This window comes from Sander lucioperca, chromosome 24 (genome assembly GCF_008315115.2).
Source record: "Sander lucioperca isolate FBNREF2018 chromosome 24, SLUC_FBN_1.2, whole genome shotgun sequence".
In the NCBI taxonomy this organism is placed as follows: Eukaryota; Metazoa; Chordata; class Actinopteri; order Perciformes; family Percidae; genus Sander; species Sander lucioperca.
Window position 1 is genome coordinate 7,420,434 of NC_050196.1, and position 22,255 is coordinate 7,442,688.

Here is a 22,255-nt window from a genome sequence, read left to right on the forward strand (position 1 = left end):
GTTTTGATGTCTGCATTGCAAATCACTGCATGGCAGGATGTTCTCCATTTACCACCATGCGTTGTGATTTGGAAACATTTTTACATAGGGAATTTCACATGACCTAAGTGTGGAAGTTTGGATGTCTAAATGAATGTTCTGGTATCGGTGTGAAAATTATCTGAATTATCTTCATTTCTTCCAGGGTACCATACACAGCTACCGGGAGGCGTTTGAGGACGACGGTGGGGACAGTCCCATCTTCGGAGGCGGTGGTGAGAATTCCCCCCAGACCCCCAGCTTTCCCGTGTCGCCACAGACTCCGTACTTCAACATGTGTAGGTTCACCCTGCCTGCAGACTGGGGGGGGGGGGGCACTCTCCAATCCTCTAAACACTGACTTTAAATTATTTTTTGTCTTTTTATTATTTGAAAAAAACAAAGAAAAAACAAGAAAAACCAGGAAAGAATTGCATAATGACATCAACAACAACAACAACAACAACATTTTATTTTGTTGATTTCATTTGTTTTTTTTTTAATTTAATCTAAGTTAAGTTGTACAATATTCCAAAATAGCAAAAAAATGATAAAATACAGCACAAAAGCACATATTCAAACCAAAATGTAAAAGTAACAAACTGCTAAAAAAAACTGCAAAATCAGGACCTGTGAGAGCAAACTACTTAACATAAACTGTCAAAAATGCAGTTTAAGTTTAACTAAAATAAGTGAACTAATAAATCAATAAATACTAACTAATAGTACTGGGAGTTAAACTCTCAGTAGCAAAAGAAATGGAGTCTCTCCTCATAGTCATGAGCCTCCCATACACTTTCTTTTACATCTGCAGCCGCATCACTTACTTCATAAATATACTGTACAGCCCATTATGAGCTGCAGTATTTACTCCAAAACCTACTATATCATTAGTAGAAACCGCCCCTGTCCCCACTGCAGAATTAGTGACCAGTGTTGAGTCTGTACCGTTGTTACTCTGCGTCCCTCCCATCACCTGTAGGGCCGCACACTTCAGCTTGACTTTAAGGACACGCAGGCTTGCCCTCTTGATCCCAGGCATTGTAACTCAGCAGCTGCCCGTCCGCCCACAGCCAGCTTCCTGGAAAGAAACGCAACCCGATCCAGACGTGTGCCCTGGTGTCATTTTTGTTCAACTCTTTCTAGATGAGCAGCTGTGTCGGATTCCACGCTGGCCAGGTCGCAGTGATGCTTCCTGCAGTAGTCTAAAGCTTCCTCCCAAGTCTTTCTCTTCCTCACCACGACCACGCTGTAGCAGAAGAAGGGAAATTCATAGCCCAGTATTGCGTCGTGCCACATATAGTTATAAATGAAACCATAGTCACCATTTGGTCCATTGTCGGGCTCACCCGTTGCCCAGAAAAATGTGGACACCGCCCCACCTCCTGACCACGTCCATTTCTGACTGTCTGTGGAGTTCCTTACCAGGCCTATTCAGATGTACTTATGGGTGCCGTCGACAAGCCGCCAAAGACGCCCTGCTTTGTGTGTATTTCTGATAGGAGCTAGGTCTGTGTGAAACAGCTGACATCTGGGCTTCATACCAGGTCTTTCTCTCCTCGATGTAGACATACTGTACTTGCCAAATGTTGCAGACAAGCTAAGCAGGAGCAGGATGCAAGTGAAGGTTTGATCCATCACTGTCGTAGACGTAAGAACGAGAGAGAGTCCTGCAGCACACTGAGGACATAAGGGGGTTTAGAAGATCTATCTGCTGCAGTTAGTGACCTTTTATGTTTTGCATAGGGTGGGCCTTTTCCTTCACTGAACTGTTCTGTGTTCAGGGGCGACATGAGAACACACAGTTGCACTACTTACTTCAGTCATGGTTACATAAAAAGATTGCAAACCAATTATTTGTACAACTAGTTTGTCATGCTGTCATGTTTTTCCTTGGAAAGTAAATTTAGAGAGGGCAAATGTAAAGTGAAGTGAAAGGAAATTATATAATTATATTCTTCCTCTGATTCTTCCCCTTATTCTCTTGTCTCCTATTTCATTTTCTTTATCTTCTGTTTATTTAAAATGTGTTTACTTAATCAACTATTTAGAAATATGGACAACGGACTGTAGTTAAATAATATTGTATCATAAGTAACATAAGATATCTGTGAATTATTATAGCAATTATACTGCAGTATAGTTTTCATTGTTTTTTTTTCTTTCTTTTCATCGCTGCAGTACAATGTCGATGGCTTATTTGCAACCAGCCAATCAGCATAAGATGCACATATTCCTTGTTTCCAGCAGTATTTAGATGCAAACTTTTTTATTATTTCTGACCAGTGTTGCATGACCACTGTATGCAGCCTCGTGTTGTCAGGTACTATTGGATTCTCGTAGCACCAACGTTTTCTGTTCATGATTTTGTCTGTCTTTATTTTTGACATTTTGAAATTAGACATCAAATATATTACTGATTTGATCAAACCAGGAATTTCCAGACAGCGAGCACCCTGTTCAGCAGGTTTGTTGGACAGATTGCGTTGAACGTGAGGATACTTTTGTAAACCAGCCCTGCCCCCCCCCCCCCTCTCCTGCAGTCAGTCCTGAACACACACAGCTGTTGCAGTAAGAATCTGCTCTGTGGCCCAAACCTTCATATCTCCCCCTCTCCCCCCTCCCCCCTCCCCATGCCACCTTAAGTGAGCACTTGAGTCCCGAATCCCTGTCATGCTATTGATGTGGATTCTTTTGTAAGTGGAAGATTAACGAAATGAAGAGTTCATTTCCAAAATGCTGGATGTCCATTACCTGCAATATAAAGGATCTAATTCATAAAAAAAAAATAATAATGGATTATGCCACATTGTTACTTTGGTAGCAATAACTGAGTGTGTTAAGATTCCATATTGGCATCAATGGCATCTTCTTTTGGAAATAACTTCTCAGTTTTTTGGGTGACTTTCAGTTCTTTCACCACGCATGGCAACATTAATATGACCCCCATCTTCAACCTTTATCCAGTGTTGTTGACTCATCTGGCTACAATCTAACCTGGACCCGATCATTGTTTGGGTTGCAGCATGCTCTAAATCTTCCAACATTTTCATGACTACATACTTGTGTTGTGGACGGATGCTCATTGGCTCATTTTCAGCTACAGCCTCATAATTAGCAGTTTAATTTTTTTTGACACTTTTTTTTTTTTTTTGGACAAAAAAAAAAAGGGCCACAAATAAGAATATGAAATAAATAATTGATGTTGGATTCATAGGTGATACCTGACATTTGCACGTGAAATAATTCAGGTTCTTATGAGAGTAGAAAATAGTGTGTACTTGTAATTTGAATATTGTCTCCTTTAGCAAACACCTGTTGTACTTTTATGTATATATACCTCATACCTGGCATGTGGAAACATGCAAAATGTCAGCTATGACCCTGGAAAAAAAAAATCATTCTAGCTTTATTCCTTTGGTCCTATGCTTTTGCAAGAGAGATCCATCTATTTAATGGGCCCTCTGACCTTGGACCTTACTATTTTCAACATTCTTCATCATAGAATGTTCTTCGTGTAGCGTTGTATTGATGCTAAAGTGAAGAATTGTGTCTTTTCATTCCTTAAATTGATTGTTTTACATCCTTGCATGGCCTAAATGTACCATTCTCATCTCACTGTCATCATAGTTGTATATGTTCTATTGTAACATTCCTTTACATTCTTCTTTCTTTTTCTTTTGCCCTGCAGCTCGCTCTCCTCCAGGTTTGACCAAGACTCCTCTGTCAGCACTGGGACTGAAGCCCCATCACCTGGGCGGATCAGGTCAGTTTACACACATTATATATGATTTTTTTTTCCCCCCCCCCCCCCCTCTTTATTTGAGTAAATGTCCTGTACATTTTCCCTTGGGTGATCTATTATCATATTATAAGTGCAATGCAGACATGTACTCTCATAATGTAGATGTCACCCAATTTTCAACTTGTTTGCTGTTGGTTTAAACTTCTTAACAAGCAGATATTTCTCTCGTGGAGATCCCAAAGTTTCCAAAGATGCCCAGATTTGGTTCAGTGTACACATCATTCAGCGTCGCTAGAGTTGGAAGTATTTAATATTTCAAACAAGTGGATTTAAATTAATGAACAACCTTAAAGCAACTTAAGAGGATCAAAACGTAGAATAGTAAATATTCAGAAGCGTTGTGCAGGAGACAGAGCAGAATCACTGCATCATACAACTGCAGCTCTGAGCAGAAATTGGCTTTAGCACTGTGATTGTTAGTGTCTTCTGCCCTCTGGTGCTCAAAACTGTTATTACTCATGGAAATGCTTCCACTAAATGCTAATAGCTAACACACACTCTCCAGTTCTTGCTTTGCGCTCAAATTTGTCCTCCTTGTCTCCTCCTCTTCCACACATCTTCCTCTTCTTCTCTCGCTTTCTATCTATTCTATTCTTGCTGTCAGACTCTGATTCTAATGATGGAGAGCAAGGTAAGGGCAGCGTCACTGCATCCGACACCAGCACAGTCTCCTGACTTCGGCACAGTTTTTTGGTTTTTTTTGAACAATCGAGTTTCACTGCAACCAAATGTTTTCCTTTTCAGTTGTGCATCCCAGCTTTCCTCAGAATGTTTGTTGTATTAAGAATGAAATTTGAATAATTTCCTAATTCTGTCACTCCAACTTTTTCTTTGGGTCCGACGCCTGATAACCGCATCCCATTTGGTTTTGGACAAAACATTTTTTAAATGACACTAAGTTGAGACTGACTCTGTGTGTATGTGTGCTTCTGTGTTTGCGTGTGTTTTTGATGCTCTGTGATCTTCAGATAATCGCAGTTTTGGGGACTCCAGAGCACAACCGTTCAACGTTCCTCTCTCCTCCAGTAGTCCCATCCACAGCGCTGATGGGTGAGTGGGGAAAAAAAAGAAAGAAAAGTCCAGTTACTACTCTGTATCGCTTTGGCATGTAGGTTCATTGTGCAACTGCAATAGGGGAGCACCAATAATCAATCTGCGTATAAATTAGTTTCTTATGAGCAAAACAAGCTGCCAAGCCTGGACATAGCCTGTGTCATTTTAGATCAAAGTGTTGCATCAGAAGGGACAGATATTGTATATAGTCGCCTATTTCATTGATTGGTTGTGATGCTGTTGTAAATGACAGTTAAGGTGTTAACCCTTGATACAAAATACAGATGAAAAAGAAAAGAAAAATCTAATTTTGCTTTTTTTTTTTTGTCCGTAGAAGGAGGATTGGTTCTTCAGAAGGCGCCCCGCACAGCCCTGTCCCCTCCTACCCCCACAGACCCGCCTCCCCTGAGGGCTCCCAGGTCAACATCATGGGCGTCCACACCATCCCCGGCAGCCCCAACACCCTCCACCGCACAGTGGCCACCAACACACCGCCGAGCCCCGCCCTCCAGAGACGCTTGGGTCAAGCCAGCCCCTCGTTGGCCAGACACCCTTCTCCAGCCGGCGTCCCCTCCAGCCCTCTGATTGGCCGAAACGCTAAAACAGCAGCCGCTGGCGTGCCTCCCAGCCCCCTGATGGGGCGCCGCACGGCGGCGAGCGGCCACAGCACGCCTGATGAGCTCGGCGCTGCTTCTCGTCAGTGGAGCGCCCAACCGCCCTCCACGCCTGCCTTCCCCGTCTCCCCACAGCTGCCGGAGAAGAGGCACATGTCCAGCGGTGACGCAGAGAGGACGGAAAACAAGAACCTGACGCCGACACCGGCCAGCGTTGGCAGCACGCCAAACCTGTCTGGCACACACACGCTCCCAGACGTCTCAAAGTCCATATATGGTGAGGTGCAGAAACACGTTGTGATGGTTTACCTCGCAGAATGTTTGTGTCCCTCTGGTTCTCATCCCCCCCCCTTCGTCTCTTTGGTCCAAACAGATGGTTATCCAGACATTAAGATGAATGTCAAGTTTGTCCAGGACACTTCAAAGTACTGGTACAAGCCAGACATCACCAGGGAGCAAGGTGAGCGTTAGATAGTTCAATCGCAGTGAAAGAGAGTAAAATAGCAATGACAGCTGTTCTACACTTGAATGTGTATTCCCCCTTCATCTTCTCTGCCCTTCTGTTTATTCCCTTTTTGTCCTCTCGTCCATAAATCAATGCCCCTCATTTTGTTTTCCTCTGGTCATTTCCCTGTCTGCCTCATCCTTTTCAATCTCATTCATCCTCCTGCTTCTTCTTCTTCTTCTTCTTCTTCTTCTTCTCCTCCCTGTATTCGCCTCCTTGGTCTCATCCTCCTCTCCTTCTTTCAGCCATCAATGTGTTGAAGGACAGGGAGCCCGGGGCGTTCGTCATAAGGGACAGCCATTCCTTCCGCGGAGCCTACGGCCTGGCTATGAAGGTGGCCTGCCCCCCACCGACCATCCAACAGAACAAAAAAGGTAAAGAAATAAACTTTGGCAGCATGAAAGATTTATATTGTAACAGTATGGGACTTTTTGACAAAGATTGCTCCCTTCTTAATATATTTTTTTCTCCAGTTGGTGACATGACTAATGAGCTGGTGAGGCACTTCCTGATTGAGACGAGCCCCAAAGGCGTCCGTCTGAAGGGTTGCCCCAACGAGCCCTACTTCGGTGAGGTTATAGCTCTGTTTGTGACTTCTGTCTCGTAGATCAGCATTTCATTTGATAATAAAGTGATCCAAATTAAGAGAACGACTCCTTCGTGTTTGTAGGTTGTCTTTCTGCTCTGGTGTACCAACACTCAATGACTCCGCTGGCTCTGCCCTGTAAGCTGATGATCCCCGCCAAAGGTCAGCTTCACCCTCTAGTTTATGGATGAGTGCCAATGGCGTTAATTGCAATTCATTTGAAAAAGAGAGAAAATTCCACGCGCACACTTATTCCCCCCCTGCAATTTGGTTTGGTTGGTCAGTCAGCATTTCGGTCACAAGGACCTTTCTCAAGACACGTAGTAGTAAAGTGACATAGTGCAGAGTGTTTGAATACAAATTATGATTGCATGATGATCCACAGCTATGTTGGAGGGATAAACGTAAAATACCAAATCCCATCTGATAAGAACAAAACATTTTTTTTTTAAAGTCAATGATACATACAGTACACAAGACATAACTCAGGTATATAATACATAACTGCCCTTGACCTCCCAAAAAAAAATGTTTCTTTTGTTTCTCTGTATCTTGAACAAACACGCAAAAAATACGTCTAGATTTTAACACTGCACCATGTAAGCACAAGCACCACCTTTTTGTCTCTGTAGATTTCAATAAACATGCAAAAAAAACATCAATGGTCTCCACAAGCAGTCCAAATTTTTAAAACACTGCAGCCATGTAAACACAGGCACCATCTTTTTTTTCTCTCGTTTCTCTGTAAACATGCAAAAACACATCATTAGGCTCCAAAAGTCACAGTCACAGCAACACAGGCAGCGACACCTTTTTTTTTTTTTTTTATCTCCGGGGGAAGTCATTTCCACACCACCACAAAAGAGATAAAGCAAGTGGTGTGCGTGTTGCTTTCTACTCATGTTAATGATCTTTCCTATTATTCTCTATTTTGATTCTGTCACTCACAGACCCAAATGAAGAGGCGTTGGAGCTTGCCACGCCTACTGATCCAGTTGTTGAACTTCTGAAGCAGGGAGCGGGTAAGATGCTTTTTTTTTAGGTTCATAGTCCTACAGTGTCACTTTGCCAATTCAGCTTCATCATCACGTCAGAAAGCATCCATGAATATCCTTTTCATGGGGTAACAGGGACTTTATGAATGAGAAAAAAACAGAAGGGAATAGTAATGCAGGAGCCAGAGTACTGATTAAATGAATTGCCATGTAAACAAACAGCTTATTGAGTATTAAGTTGCAACAGATTCTCGCTCCCATCTCGTAAAATACGGACGCTTGGTCAGGTGACTTTTGGCGTTGTTATTGACGCTAAAAGTCTCCTTTAGCGTCATATCTAAACGTGCTTTATCTAAACGCGCTTGGTCGGGACTATTGGCATCACTTTTCACGCAGTTAGGTTAAGGAAAAGGTCGTGGGTGGGCTTACGTTTCCATGACACGCGGGAAGAACGGGGTGGTTGGGTTTAGTAAAAGAAGAAAGCGACGGTTGCGTTTAGGAAACGTGACACGCGGGACACGATCCCCGGTCTCCTGGGTGAAAGTCCTGTGTTGTTTGACCCATCCACAACCCCGACCAACCTCCCTACGCGGATTTTTGGGCTTTCAGACTACTCGCTACCGTAGTCGCTCTTAGTGCTACGTCATCTTCAAACCCCGTGTAGCTGCTGCTCTCCCCGGTGCGTTCTACAAACACGCTGAAGGGTGCTTTTTGCGTCGCTTCAGACGCTGACAGCCACTGTCCAAACGTCCGTATTTTACGAGTTCAGAGCGAGAACGGGTTGTAAGTTGACTTTCCAAACCAAAAAAAGAACAATACATAATCTGTGGAAAACAGACTTATTGCAATTCTAAACACATTTTTATGGTTTCTACAAACCTTTCATTAATCCGTTTATATGCTCACACATTATCACCTTTACCTTACAGTTCAGAAGGTTCCTGAGGACGCCCATGGTAAATACTGCTCTGCTCTGCTCCATCATGCACTTTGACTGAATGTGAATGTGGTGAAGACTGCTCTCACAGAATCAGTTAACTCAATTTAAAACAAGCCCTCAAATGAAAGTGAAATGCATGCACAATATATTGAGAATCCCAGTCAATTGCTCCTCTAGTTACCAGCTGTACAGTGCATGAGACACTTAACTACACAGCAGTCTTCATTGTAAGCTTTTACGAACACTCCTCATCGCAATTTCCATCTGCTTACATTGAACTGCATGCACATGTTTTCCTCTTTATTCATTTAACTGTGTCTCTGTGTTGTTTACCTCTAGCGTGCAATGTTCTCTACATAAACTCGGTGGACATGGAGTCTCTCACGGGCCCTCAGGCCATCGCCAAGGCGATCGGTCAGACACTAGCGGCCAACCCTCTGCCTGCCGCGACCACCGTTCACTTCAAAGTGTCCACACAAGGCATCACGCTCACCGACAGTCAGAGGAAGTGAGTCCAAACGCATGAACCTGCTCTCCTGACTTTTCCTTGAGATTGTGGGAACATTCTCCCACATTTAAACTCTATTAGAAAATAAGAATTTAGGACTAGATGAAACTGGCAAAAATATAGCCTGAAAAATTATTAAACCTAGTGCAATGATTACCATGATGGTAAAAACATAAAATCAGAGGAAAAGATTGCAAAAAAAAAAGAGTCTTACTTTGGCAACCCCAAGTGGCGATTTTGAAGAAGACGCTGTGGAAGGCAGCCCAACTGAAAGCATCAATGTGCACTTAGGCCGGCTTCACAGTGGCTGCGTGGCGTTTCTGTTGTGTGTCAGTTGCGTGGCGGCTGCGTGGATTTTTCTATGTCTTTACACACCAGAAACGTGTCTGACGCGGTGCTGCTGCTGCTGCTAGCCTTGTCTGTACACATGTATGTTTCCCATTGATAAAATGAAATACCATGTTAGACATAAATATATACTGATTTGATTACAGCAAAGACAACGTCGGCAGCATTGACGAAAAAATAGGCTACAGAATATTATGTTCTGTATTGACAGGTGCAATATTTGAAAATTGATAATTATTTTTTATTTTTTTTAATTACATTTATATCTGCATTTATGTCAAAACCTATAGACTTTCAAACATCAAAATGTCATTTATTAATATGTGTTCATGTCAAAATGACATATACACGTCTTTTTGTATTCTATTTTGCCTGGAAACACTTCCAACACGCTTGCGTGTCGCGTGAAAAATAGGCGTTGGTCCTATTTCTAGCATGCACGCGTTTTCGCCGCAGCTCGAGCCGCATCTGAGACGTGCGTGTCACACAGGCAGTGTGCAAGCTCTAACCTGTTAACATGGGAGCCGAAATAAAAACGGACACGCCACGCAGCTGACACGCTCACGCCACACAGGCAGTGTGAAGCAGGCCTTAGTCTCGCTTTGTCAGACCTTCCTCCACAGCCCTGCGGAGGAGGGTCCGGCTAGTCCACACAGCATACCTGGATGGGAGAAAAACCTGCACTGGTTTTTTGGCATTTCTTTAAACCAATCACAATCGTCTTGGGCAGTGCAAAGCGTCAGACGGATGCCGCTGCAAAATAGCCTCGGGAAGGAACTTGTTTTGGTGGAACGTGTACGTTCAAAGGTTGTTTTAGTCGTGCAACAGAAAACTCAGATTGGACAGATAGTCTAGCTAGCTGTCTGGATTTACCCTGCAGATATCTGAGGAGCAGTTAACCATAGTCCTCATAAATCCACCGGAGTTTAGAACGCCAACACAAAGAAAGCGGAAGGTGATGGACATCCGGGCCGAATGAAGGACATCTGGCGGTATTTCTGGAGGCAACAGAGCAATCCCGGAAGTTGAACGTCGTGGATATAGACTAATGTGATTGTCTTAGATTGTCTCAACAAAACTGTATGCCATCAGAGTAACTGAAAACATGCTTCAATCACGTGAAAATCGTATACATGGTGGCTTTAATAGACGCAGAATGACGCTAATAGCACTTCTGATAACTTGTGTGTGTGTTCTTCATTTCTCTTGCTGCAGGCTTTTCTTCAGACGACACTATCCCATCAACACGGTAACCTACTGTGACATTGATCCCCAGGACAGAAAGTAAGAAACTTCAAGACCTGTTTTCTTCTCCCAATATCAATAACTGAAAACTACTTTTTGATTGTTTCATTCAAAAATAAATTCTTGTTTTCTTCCCATAGGTGGGGCAAAGAAGGCGGTGGTTCAGTGAAGTAGGTTTAAATACTTAATTTATTTTTTTCAGGTTATTGTGTTGCCAGAATATCAGACAAAATACTAACTGCGATGTATTTTTCTCACTCCAACCAGGCTTTTTGGATTCGTGGCAAGGAAACAAGGAAGCACAACAGACAATGTCAGCCACCTGTTCGCTGAGCTGGACCCAGATCAGCCCGCCTCCGCGATCGTCAGCTTTGCCTCCAAAATGATGAAGCGGTGAAACCCCTAATGTCCAAATGGCAGCGGCCATTTTGAAATCTTCCTTCGTCATTGGTGTCTTTTTTTCGCCAGGACTCGATGATGTCCTTTTTTTTCCTCTGTTTCCTATTGGTTTCGTTCTTTTGTTTCCCTTCTCTCTCTTTTTCTCTCTGCCTTGCTGGTTTGTCTTGACTTTGGTCTTTTTTGGAAGCGTCTCTATTTAAAGGATTTGGCGTGGATCCAGAGTGGCGCTAGAGGATGTGTGGTGTGGAGCTGTGAACGTGACAAACATAAAGGCAATTTGAAGGGAGAAAATGTACTAACAGGGGAACCTGTGGAAGAAAATGCTAGCTAAAGACTAAAGGAACAATGCTAAGTTCGGTTGAGGAACATGTAAGGACTCGTACGTTTCAGGGTTTTCTGTTTGTCGTTTTTTGTTGTTGATTGATTTACCAAAGGTAGTTGCAATACAAGTGCAAGAATGATGTAGCTAATAAGCCATTATTATTTCCTCTTTTTAAAAGATGAAGTGTTGCTCCAGAAAAAAAAAAAAAAAATGAAAAGAAATACGGTTTCTTCTTGAACTTGTCTTCAGGAAAAAAGTTGGCCTTGATGGCTTTTAGCAAAACAGTGTCTGAAGACCTTATGCATGTTAGCTTGATCTTTAAGCTTGGTTCTTCTACCTTCCACAAAAAAAATCATTGTGAAATCCTTAGAGTGGTCATTTCCGGGTCTGTTGTGTGTTGGAAAGGGCTCTGCAGTGAAACGTCGACTGATCTAAACTGCGCATAGCAAACCAGACTTTAAAAAAAAAAAAAAAAAAGCCACGCTAAGGTCACTGCACTTTGTGTCAGTGCACACTTGCATCACCTCGGCCTCTGGTGGTCCAAGCCTGATCTCTCTCTCTCTCTCTCAAACATATTGGATTCCTGGAATCAGCAAGCTCCTGATCGCATGGCAAGACGGAGAGAGGAAGACTGTTCACTGTCCACGAGATGGCGCCACTCATTCAGGCTTGGACCCAAAGTCACATAGACTTGCCCATCACCAACTGCTTGCAGTAGTGGATCTGTTCATAGACGCTGCCACTGAAACACACTGGAAATCACCAGGGACTGGCCCGATGACCTGGACCTATGCACTGTTCTTTATGCATGTTGTTGTCCCGAATTGCATCCTCCCTCATAGCTACGTTCAACATCACTGAAAACATTCTATGCTGTGTGCTAAACATGACTTTAAAACCTTTAGACAAGTACACTGAGGTTGTATGACTTGTCAAAGACTGCATGAAATAGACAACATTTTTGTACTCTTCTATGAGTCCCGAAAAGAAGTAGACAACCCATTGTTGAAGTAGTCACATGATGGTGAGATGCTATATTTTTACTTATTCTTTCTTTGTTTTTGGTCCATTTGAGCCAGGGTTACCTTTCACTGTATCAAGGACAGTCCGGTCTTTGTTTTTTCCTTCCACAGTGTCTTTGAAATTTAAATTTAGATACCTTTTAGGGCAAAGAAGAAGAAAAAAAAAAACAAGGAGTTTCCACACTGTGCGCAAATGCCTGCTTGTTGAACACATGCTCAACCATTCACAATAAGCTAAGGAAAATCGATATTGATATAAATGTACATAGATATACTACTTTGAAAGGTGACATAGCGAAAAAGTATTTATTTTTGTTGCTTTGGTCCCTCATGATTACTCATATATACATATATTGTACAGTCTAGATAAAGAAGATTACCTAATGGGTTGAGAGAAGAAAAAAAAAAGATATACTTATTTTGGCTAATGATTTCAAGGTCTGACGATTTTGAAATGTGTTTGAATATATGGTGTACATTACTTTGTACATGTATATGTTTGTTTTTTCGCCTCGTCATGTTTTTCTTTTCTTTTTTTGCGTTGTCTCAGAACGAGGTAGGGCATGAATGAGATAGAAGCGTCTGATTTGCATGGACAGAAGCATTTTGAGTGCGTTTCAACAGCAGAAACGCGCTCATAGAAGCAAATGCGTTGTAGCTGATCGCAAGATCTTTTAGAAAAGGGAAGCACGAAAAAGTTCAGAAGCCAACCTCAAATGCAATATGAAAACAGCTGTATGCACCCCCATAGTTAACAAGTATAATTTTGCCAAAGAGTCAAACAATTTACATCTATGCCGACTGGCTGCATGTCGCTCTTTTACGTTCAACTGCTACTCAGTTTCCATTTTTTTTGTGTTCCACACTTGACACACCTCGCTCAGCTTTAGCAGCAAATTTAAGGAAGTTCAACCCGCCAGGACACACGGTGTGTTATATTGGTCATATACAGTAAGTAGGGCAAGGGCCCTTGGGTTTACACAGCAAGACATTCAGCTGCAGATGACGAAAGCATGGACCTTTTATTACGAATTTGTTTTTACTGGTGTCTCAACGCACCAAAAATGTGTCCACCTGCATCACCTGTTCAAGAGAGGAAAAAGGTCTGCTAGTGCCCCAGTTGGAAGTGTGTACACAAAGCACTTACATTCACAATACCAAAAGAAAATTCCATATAGGTGTCATTGCTGGAGGTAAATGAAGTTGGACGTGTCTCACCGTGATGCTAAAGCTCCATAGCTGCAGCTTCGTCAGACTGCCAAAGGTGTCTTCTCCGGGACCTCTCGAAAGTCACTGATTTATTTATTCTTATTTATTCTTTTTCTTATTTTTCCTGATATGATAAAAAAAAAAAAAAAAACCTTCACATTTTTGCAGTTATAAAGGTCAGTGTCAACAACGAATGGGAGGAATGTAGCCGACGGTGGCGCTTGATTGAGAGCAAAGAGGTACAGTGCACTTAAACTGAGCTTTATGCCATTTGTAGTCATTTGGAAGGAAAATAAAAACAAAAAAGAAATGTTCTCTACATTCAAAAACAAAAACAAAACAAAGAAATGAAATTGCATTTTACCTGTTGGCTTTGAGTCAAGAGTTACCTTGTTTCAGTGAAAAAGAATTGATTTCTGTGACCCCCCTATGTACAGATGGGACTTGTATGAATGTACAAAAGGGTCTCAGATTTTGTTTGCGCTTATCATTTACATTATATTGTCATGGCTTACCTGTTCCTATGGAGAGAAAAAAAAAAACATTAAAGCAATACAAATCAGTTACATTAAAGCTATGTGGGTGTTCATTTGGTTTTTGTGACTTGATAAATGGGTTTTATAACAATCTTGAATTATGATTTTACTGCCAAGAGTATGCTAGATTATTTCTATGATTTCCTTCTATCCTTTCTCAAACCTCAATCCTTCTTTTCGGCGTCTCTGTCAGGTGTGCAGAAATCACCTCGTTAGGTTTAATGTGTGACACCTTGGGGAAGTTTATTTCAAGAGTTGCTGCCTCTCAACATGCTGTGCTCATGTTGACTGTCCTGTGAAAGTCCTTCAGATATGTAGAATGTGGCATACGATAAAAAGCAAGATTTTGGCCACCTTGTTCAAAATCCAAACCTTCTTTTCATATGAAACAACTTTGCGCCGAAGGCACATATGACTGTCGGTTTACCCGCTGCCTTTTTAAGTGAATTTATTCATTTTGAAGTGAAAGACAAATGTTTCTCATCTTGCAGCTGTTCTTGCAGGCGTTTATTAAAGGTCCTATGACATGCTGCTTTTTGGATGCTTTTAAATAGGTCTTAGTGGTCCCCTAATACTGTATCTGAAGTCTCTTTTATATACACCTTAGTGGTCCCCTAATACTGTATCTGAAGTCTCTTATATAGACCTTAGTGGTCCCCTAATACTGTATCTGAAGTCTCCTTTATATAGACCTTAGTGGTCCCCTAATACTGTATCTGAAGTCTCTTATATAGACCTTAGTGGTCCCCTAATACTGTATCTGAAGTCTCTTTATATAGACCTTAGTGGTCCCCTAATACTGTATCTGAAGTCTCTTTTATATAGACCTTAGTGGTCCCCTAATACTGTATCTGAAGTCTCTTTTATATAGACCTTAGTGGTCCCCTAATACTGTATCTGAAGTCTCTTTTATATAGACCTTAGTGGTCCCCTAATACTGTATCTGAAGTCTCTTTATATAGACCTTAGTGGTCCCCTAATACTGTATCTGAAGTCTCTTTTATATAGGCCTTAGTGGTCCCCTAATACTGTATCTGAAGTCTCTTTTATATAGACCTTAGTGGTCCCCTAATACTGTATCTGAAGTCTCTTTTATATAGACCTTAGTGGTCCCCTAATATGTATCTGAAGTCTCTTTATATAGACCTTAGTGGTCCCCTAATACTGTATCTGAAGTCTCTTTATATAGACCTTAGTGGTCCCCTATACTGTATCTGAAGTCTCTTTATATAGACCTTAGTGGTCCCCTAATACTGTATCTGAAGTCTCTTTTATATAGACCTTAGTGGTCCCCTAATACTGTATCTGAAGTCTCTTTTATATAGACCTTAGTGGTCCCCTAATACTGTATCTGAAGTCTCTTTTATATAGACCTTAGTGGTCCCCTAATACTGTATCTGAAGTCTCTTTATATAGACCTTAGTGGTCCCCTAATACTGTATCTGAAGTCTCTTTTATATAGACCTTAGTGGTCCCCTAATACTGTATCTGAAGTCTCTTTTATATAGACCTTAGTGGTCCCCTAATACTGTATCTGAAGTCTCTTTTATATAGACCTTAGTGGTCCCCTAATACTGTATCTGAAGTCTCTTTATATAGACCTTAGTGGTCCCCTAATACTGTATCTGAAGTCTCTTTATATAGACCTTAGTGGTCCCCTAATACTGTATCTGAAGTCTCTTTTATATAGACCTTAGTGGTCCCCTAATACTGTATCTGAAGTCTCTTTTATATAGACCTTAGTGGTCCCCTAATACTGTATCTGAAGTCTCTTTATATAGACCTTAGTGGTCCCCTAATACTGTATCTGAAGTCTCTTTTATATAGACCTTAGTGGTCCCCTAATACTGTATCTGAAGTCTCTTTATATAGACCTTAGTGGTCCCCTAATACTGTATCTGAAGTCTCTTTTATATAGACCTTAGTGGTCCCCTAATACTGTATCTGAAGTCTCTTTATATAGACCTTAGTGGTCCCCTAATACTGTATCTGAAGTCTCTTTATATAGACCTTAGTGGTCCACTAATACTGTATCTGAAGTCTCTTTATATAGACCTTAGTGGTCCACTAATACTGTATCTGAAGTCTCTTTTATATAGACCTTAGTGGTCCCCTAATACTGTATCTGAAGTCTCTTTTATATAGACCTTAGTGGTCCCCTAATACTGTATCTGAAGTCTCTTTATATAGACCTTAGTGGTCCCCTAATACTGTATCTGAAGTCTCTTTATATAGACCTTAGTGGTCCCCTAATACTGTATCTGAAGTCTCTTTATATAGACCTTAGTGGTCCCCTAATACTGTATCTGAAGTCTCTTTTATATAGACCTTAGTGGTCCCCTAATACTGTATCTGAAGTCTCTTTATATAGACCTTAGTGGTCCCCTAATACTGTATCTGAAGTCTCTTTTATATAGACCTTAGTGGTCCCCTAATACTGTATCTGAAGTCTCTTTTATATAGGCCTTAGTGGTCCCCTAATACTGTATCTGAAGTCTCTTTTATATAGACCTTAGTGGTCCCCTAATACTGTATCTGAAGTCTCTTTTATATAGACCTTAGTGGTCCCCTAATACTGTATCTGAAGTCTCTTTTATATAGACCTTAGTGGTCCCCTAATACTGTATCTGAAGTCTCTTTTATATAGACCTTAGTGGTCCCCTAATACTGTATCTGAAGTCTCTTTATATAGACCTTAGTGGTCCCCTAATACTGTATCTGAAGTCTCTTTTATATAGACCTTAGTGGTCCCCTAATACTGTATCTGAAGTCTCTTTTATATAGACCTTAGTGGTCCCCTAATACTGTATCTGAAGTCTCTTTATATAGACCTTAGTGGTCCCCTAATACTGTATCTGAAGTCTCTTTTATATAGACCTTAGTGGTCCCCTAATACTGTATCTGAAGTCTCTTTTATATAGACCTTAGTGGTCCCCTAATACTGTATCTGAAGTCTCTTTATATAGACCTTAGTGGTCCCCTAATACTGTATCTGAAGTCTCTTTTATATAGACCTTAGTGGTCCCCTAATACTGTATCTGAAGTCTCTTTTATATAGACCTTAGTGGTCCCCTAATACTGTATCTGAAGTCTCTTTTATATAGACCTTAGTGGTCCCCTAATACTGTATCTGAAGTCTCTTTATATAGACCTTAGTGGTCCCCTAATACTGTATCTGAAGTCTCTTTTATATAGACCTTAGTGGTCCCCTAATACTGTATCTGAAGTCTCTTTTATATAGACCTTAGTGGTCCCCTAATACTGTATCTGAAGTCTCTTTTATATAGACCTTAGTGGTCCCCTAATACTGTATCTGAAGTCTCTTTATATAGACCTTAGTGGTCCCCTAATACTGTATCTGAAGTCTCTTTTATATAGACCTTAGTGGTCCCCTTATACTGTATCTGAAGTCTCTTTTATATAGACCTTAGTGGTCCCCTTATACTGTATCTGAAGTCTCTTTTATATAGACCTTAGTGGTCCCCTAATACTGTATCTGAAGTCTCTTTTATATAGACCTTAGTGGTCCCCTAATACTGTATCTGAAGTCTCTTTTATATAGACCTTAGTGGTCCCCTAATACTGTATCTGAAGTCTCTTTTATATAGACCTTAGTGGTCCCCTATACTGTATCTGAAGTCTCTTTTATATAGACCTTAGTGGTCCCCTAATACTGTATCTGAAGTCTCTTTTATATAGACCTTAGTGGTCCCCTAATACTGTATCTGAAGTCTCTTTTATATAGACCTTAGTGGTCCCCTAATACTGTATCTGAAGTCTCTTTTATATAGACCTTAGTGGTCCCCTTATACTGTATCTGAAGTCTCTTTTATATAGACCTTAGTGGTCCCCTAATACTGTATCTGAAGTCTCTTTTATATAGACCTTAGTGGTCCCCTAAACTGTATCTGAAGTCTCTTTTATATAGACCTTAGTGGTCCCCTAATACTGTATCTGAAGTCTCTTTTATATAGACCTTAGTGGTCCCCTAATACTGTATCTGAAGTCTCTTTTATATAGACCTTAGTGGTCCCCTAATACTGTATCTGAAGTCTCTTTTATATAGACCTTAGTGGTCCCCTAATACTGTATCTGAAGTCTCTTTTATATAGACCTTAGTGGTCCCCTATACTGTATCTGAAGTCTCTTTTATATAGACCTTAGTGGTCCCCTATACTGTATCTGAAGTCTCTTTATATAGACCTTAGTGGTCCCCTAATACTGTATCTGAAGTCTCTTTTATATAGACCTTAGTGGTCCCCTAATACTGTATCTGAAGTCTCTTTATATAGACCTTAGTGGTCCCCTAATACTGTATCTGAAGTCTCTTTATATAGACCTTAGTGGTCCCCTAATACTGTATCTGAAGTCTCTTTATATAGACCTTAGTGGTCCCCTAATACTGTATCTGAAGTCTCTTTTATATAGACCTTAGTGGTCCCCTAATACTGTATCTGAAGTCTCTTTTATATAGACCTTAGTGGTCCCCTAATACTGTATCTGAAGTCTCTTTTATATAGACCTTAGTGGTCCCCTAATACTGTATCTGAAGTCTCTTTTATATAGACCTTAGTGGTCCCCTAATACTGTATCTGAAGTCTCTTTTATATAGACCTTAGTGGTCCCCTAATACTGTATCTGAAGTCTCTTTATATAGACCTTAGTGGTCCCCTAATACTGTATCTGAAGTCTCTTTTATATAGACCTTAGTGGTCCCCTAATACTGTATCTGAAGTCTCTTTATATAGACCTTAGTGGTCCACTAATACTGTATCTGAAGTCTCTTTTATATAGACCTTAGTGGTCCCCTAATACTGTATCTGAAGTCTCTTTATATAGACCTTAGTGGTCCCCTAATACTGTATCTGAAGTCTCTTTTATATAGACCTTAGTGGTCCCCTAATACTGTATCTGAAGTCTCTTTTATATAGACCTTAGTGGTCCCCTAATACTGTATCTGAAGTCTCTTTTATATAGACCTTAGTGGTCCCCTAATACTGTATCTGAAGTCTCTTTTATATAGACCTTAGTGGTCCCCTAATACTGTATCTGAAGTCTCTTTTATATAGACCTTAGTGGTCCCCTAATACTGTATCTGAAGTCTCTTTTATATAGACCTTAGTGGTCCCCTAATACTGTATCTGAAGTCTCTTTTATATAGACCTTAGTGGTCCCCTAATACTGTATCTGAAGTCTCTTTTATATAGACCTTAGTGGTCCCCTTATACTGTATCTGAAGTCTCTTTTATATAGACCTTAGTGGTCCCCTAATACTGTATCTGAAGTCTCTTTTATATAGACCTTAGTGGTCCCCTAATACTGTATCTGAAGTCTCTTTTATATAGACCTTAGTGGTCCCCTAATACTGTATCTGAAGTCTCTTTTATATAGACCTTAGTGGTCCCCTAATACTGTATCTGAAGTCTCTTTTATATAGACCTTAGTGGTCCCCTAATACTGTATCTGAAGTCTCTTTTATATAGACCTTAGTGGTCCCCTAATAATGTATCTGAAGTCTCTTTTATATAGACCTTAGTGGTCCCCTAATAATGTATCTGAAGTCTCTTTCCCGAAATTCAGCCTTGGTGCAGAATTACAGCCACTAGAGCCAGTCCCACAATGAGCTTTCCTTAGGATGTGCCATTTCTGTGTCTGTAGCTTTAAATGCTATTGAGGAGGAGAGGGGGGGGGCAAGGTGGAGGGTGGGGGTGCGGCCTTGACCAACTGCCACTTTGCTTGTTTGCGAGCTATGATGTCTCTCTCTCGGGCCAAATTCTCTGGGCAGGCAAAGCAGAAAAAGAGGAGGTAACCTTCCTCCTTATGACATCATAAGGGGAAGATTCCAGATCGGCCCATCTGAGCTTTCATTTTCTCAAAGGCAGAGCAGGATACCCAGGGCTCGGTTTACACCTATCGCCATTTCTAGCCACTGGGGGACCATAGGCAGGCTGGGGGAACTCATATTAATGTTAAAAAACCTCATAAAGTGAAATTTTCATGCCATGGGACCTTTAAGTAATGGAAATGCTGGTAACATACTATATCAGCGATCCGTCATTGAAAATGTAATGTTTGGCAGTGCACCAATGGGGAAAACATGCAGATTTAAAAAACAGACAAACATTTATTGGTCTGAGTTTAAGTCTGTTTGCCTTTAAGCCTCTCAATGCTACAAACATAGACTGTATAAAACAGGCTACAGATCAGTTTATCTGTTTCTCTTTTTTATTCTATAGAGTTTGTTCAGGGTGTAACATGTGCACAGTCTCAGAAAAAACCCAAAATGTTTGGTGTTTCCAACTTTTATTGTGGGCATCCCTACTAATGTATTTTTTATTTTCTATTTTTTTATTTAGTTATTTTGTTCTTTTTTCAGCTTTTTATTAGTTATCAATATAATCATACAAGCACAAACAAATTGATAACAGGTGTGTGTGTGTGTGTGTGTGTGTGTGTGTGTGTGTGTGTGTGTGTGTGTGTGTGTGTGGGTGTTTGTGTGACCGAGCCACTGATTGAGCCACCTGGGGAAATTCAGAGTCAACAAGGCAGCTCTCCAAGCAGTAGTCTGTTTGCGTGTTCGGTGTTTGATTCCAAGTTTAAGTCCCCTGAGACCGACGAGAGTCAGAGGCATAAGAGACGGACACAAGCAATAAAGAAATATAATCAAAACTCTGTGAGGTTCTCACGGCTGCAGACAGTGTTCAAACTCCCAAATATGCATGACACACTGCATACGCACTGTCGTTCCCTGCTTCGCCGTGGCATATTATGAGCTGTCAGGGAGGTACTGTACACTCTCACCAAGTGCATCATGGCTCTCTTGGCTCGGTTGTGGCTTAGTTCCTACTGCATATACATTCCCACTCAAAACAGACAGATCTCAAGTTAACAGGCTGGGGATGGAAGGCATGTGATTTGATTTGATTCGACACCTTTATTTGAACAAGGAAATCCCATAGACAGAAAAGTTTTCTTTTACAAGAGATCCCCTGTGTGCAGAATAGTTTCTTTTTTATTTCAATAACATGAAACGGAGAGAAAACAAAGCAAACTCGAAAAATAGCATCAGTCAAGGCAATAAAAACACAGTGAAAGTTCAAGCGTCAGATCAGCGGCACGGCGGTTAACGTCCACCCTGATACCGGGTGGCTTGGTGTTCGATTGGCAGCCAATTCACCGAATTAAAAATCAGGACCATATGCCTCTCTGCTTTGAAAACGTCCTCAGTGGAGGATGGCTGGGAGGTAAGCCGCTGGGTTGGAATGACATCTTGTCTAAAGTTTGGTGCGCTGAAGGTGTTTTATGCCAAAGAACATGCGGCAAGGAGTATCAAAAGTTTGTGGCCTGTGATCTGAAATACACTTGACGAAGCACTTTCCTCGTCAACTAAAGCAAGCATTTCTTCAGAGTCTTCAGTTCCAACAGATCTGAGCGATAAAACCTTCCAATTTTAAGGAGTGAAACAGCAATGGACAGGCAGGGGAGCAAGTCATTAGGATACATCATCTGGGAACCATGAATGTCTGTACAAAATGTTGCCAATCCATCGGGTAGATGTCAAGATATTTTCAGAGAAGGTTTAGAACAGAGACGCCCCAACTCAGAGTAATTCCCTGTATCTGTGTGGCGTGGGTTTCGCAACTGCCATGGCTCTTCAGGAGACTACCGGCAGATCCTGAGTTCACTGATTCCAATGGGAGAAGTCAACGTGAACACAGAGTATGACCGATTCTTTTGCCCCATAGTTACCAAAGTAAATATTGGAACCATCTTTCTGACATTCTGACACTAAAATGGCATTTTTCAAATCAGGGGAAAATTAACTTTGTTGGAGATCTGTTTCTGTCCAACGCATTCTCATGAATGGAACAGGCTGTTCTGTCCAAGCAACAAACTCTTGCGCGATCTGACAACACAGATAAAGGCTAAAGTCAAGTAACGTTCGCAAACGTCACAAACATTTCTCACGCTGATGAAGGCACAAACGCACTGAAAGCAATAATTGACGCGCCTCATTTGATGCTTCTATGACACACTGCACGCATCAGTTTAGAATTGCCAAAGTCACAAAACCAGCGTTATTTTAGAACAGGTCACCATTTAGGCAAAAGTAATATACTACCCCTATCAGTGGTTGCTTGAGACTTTCT

General features: G+C 41.2%; 1 protein-coding gene across 15 annotated transcripts in view; it reads left to right on the forward strand.

The window, feature by feature from the left end:
- Positions 1-13,857, forward strand: part of tns1a (tensin 1a) — a 99,675-nt gene extending 85,818 nt beyond the window's left edge. For 8 of the 15 annotated variants that reach the window (XM_031292337.2, XM_031292328.2, XM_031292329.2 and 5 more), the window contains 15 exons: positions 185-317; positions 3,710-3,784; positions 4,428-4,454; positions 4,792-4,873; positions 5,211-5,767; positions 5,864-5,950; positions 6,241-6,369; positions 6,469-6,564; positions 6,666-6,743; positions 7,532-7,603; positions 8,506-8,532; positions 8,856-9,024; positions 10,588-10,656; positions 10,758-10,787; positions 10,885-13,857. In XM_031292337.2, coding sequence (XP_031148197.1) covers positions 185-317; positions 3,710-3,784; positions 4,428-4,454; positions 4,792-4,873; positions 5,211-5,767; positions 5,864-5,950; positions 6,241-6,369; positions 6,469-6,564; positions 6,666-6,743; positions 7,532-7,603; positions 8,506-8,532; positions 8,856-9,024; positions 10,588-10,656; positions 10,758-10,787; positions 10,885-11,014 — 1,761 coding nt within the window. In that variant the 3' untranslated portion in view covers positions 11,015-13,857. The remainder of the gene's footprint in view (positions 1-184; positions 318-3,709; positions 3,785-4,427; positions 4,455-4,791; positions 4,874-5,210; positions 5,768-5,863; positions 5,951-6,240; positions 6,370-6,468; positions 6,565-6,665; positions 6,744-7,531; positions 7,604-8,505; positions 8,533-8,855; positions 9,025-10,587; positions 10,657-10,757; positions 10,788-10,884) is intronic. The other 7 variants (XM_031292339.2, XM_031292332.2, XM_031292340.2 and 4 more) reach the window with 4 other exon arrangements.
- Positions 13,858-22,255: the final 8,398 nt, after the last annotated feature.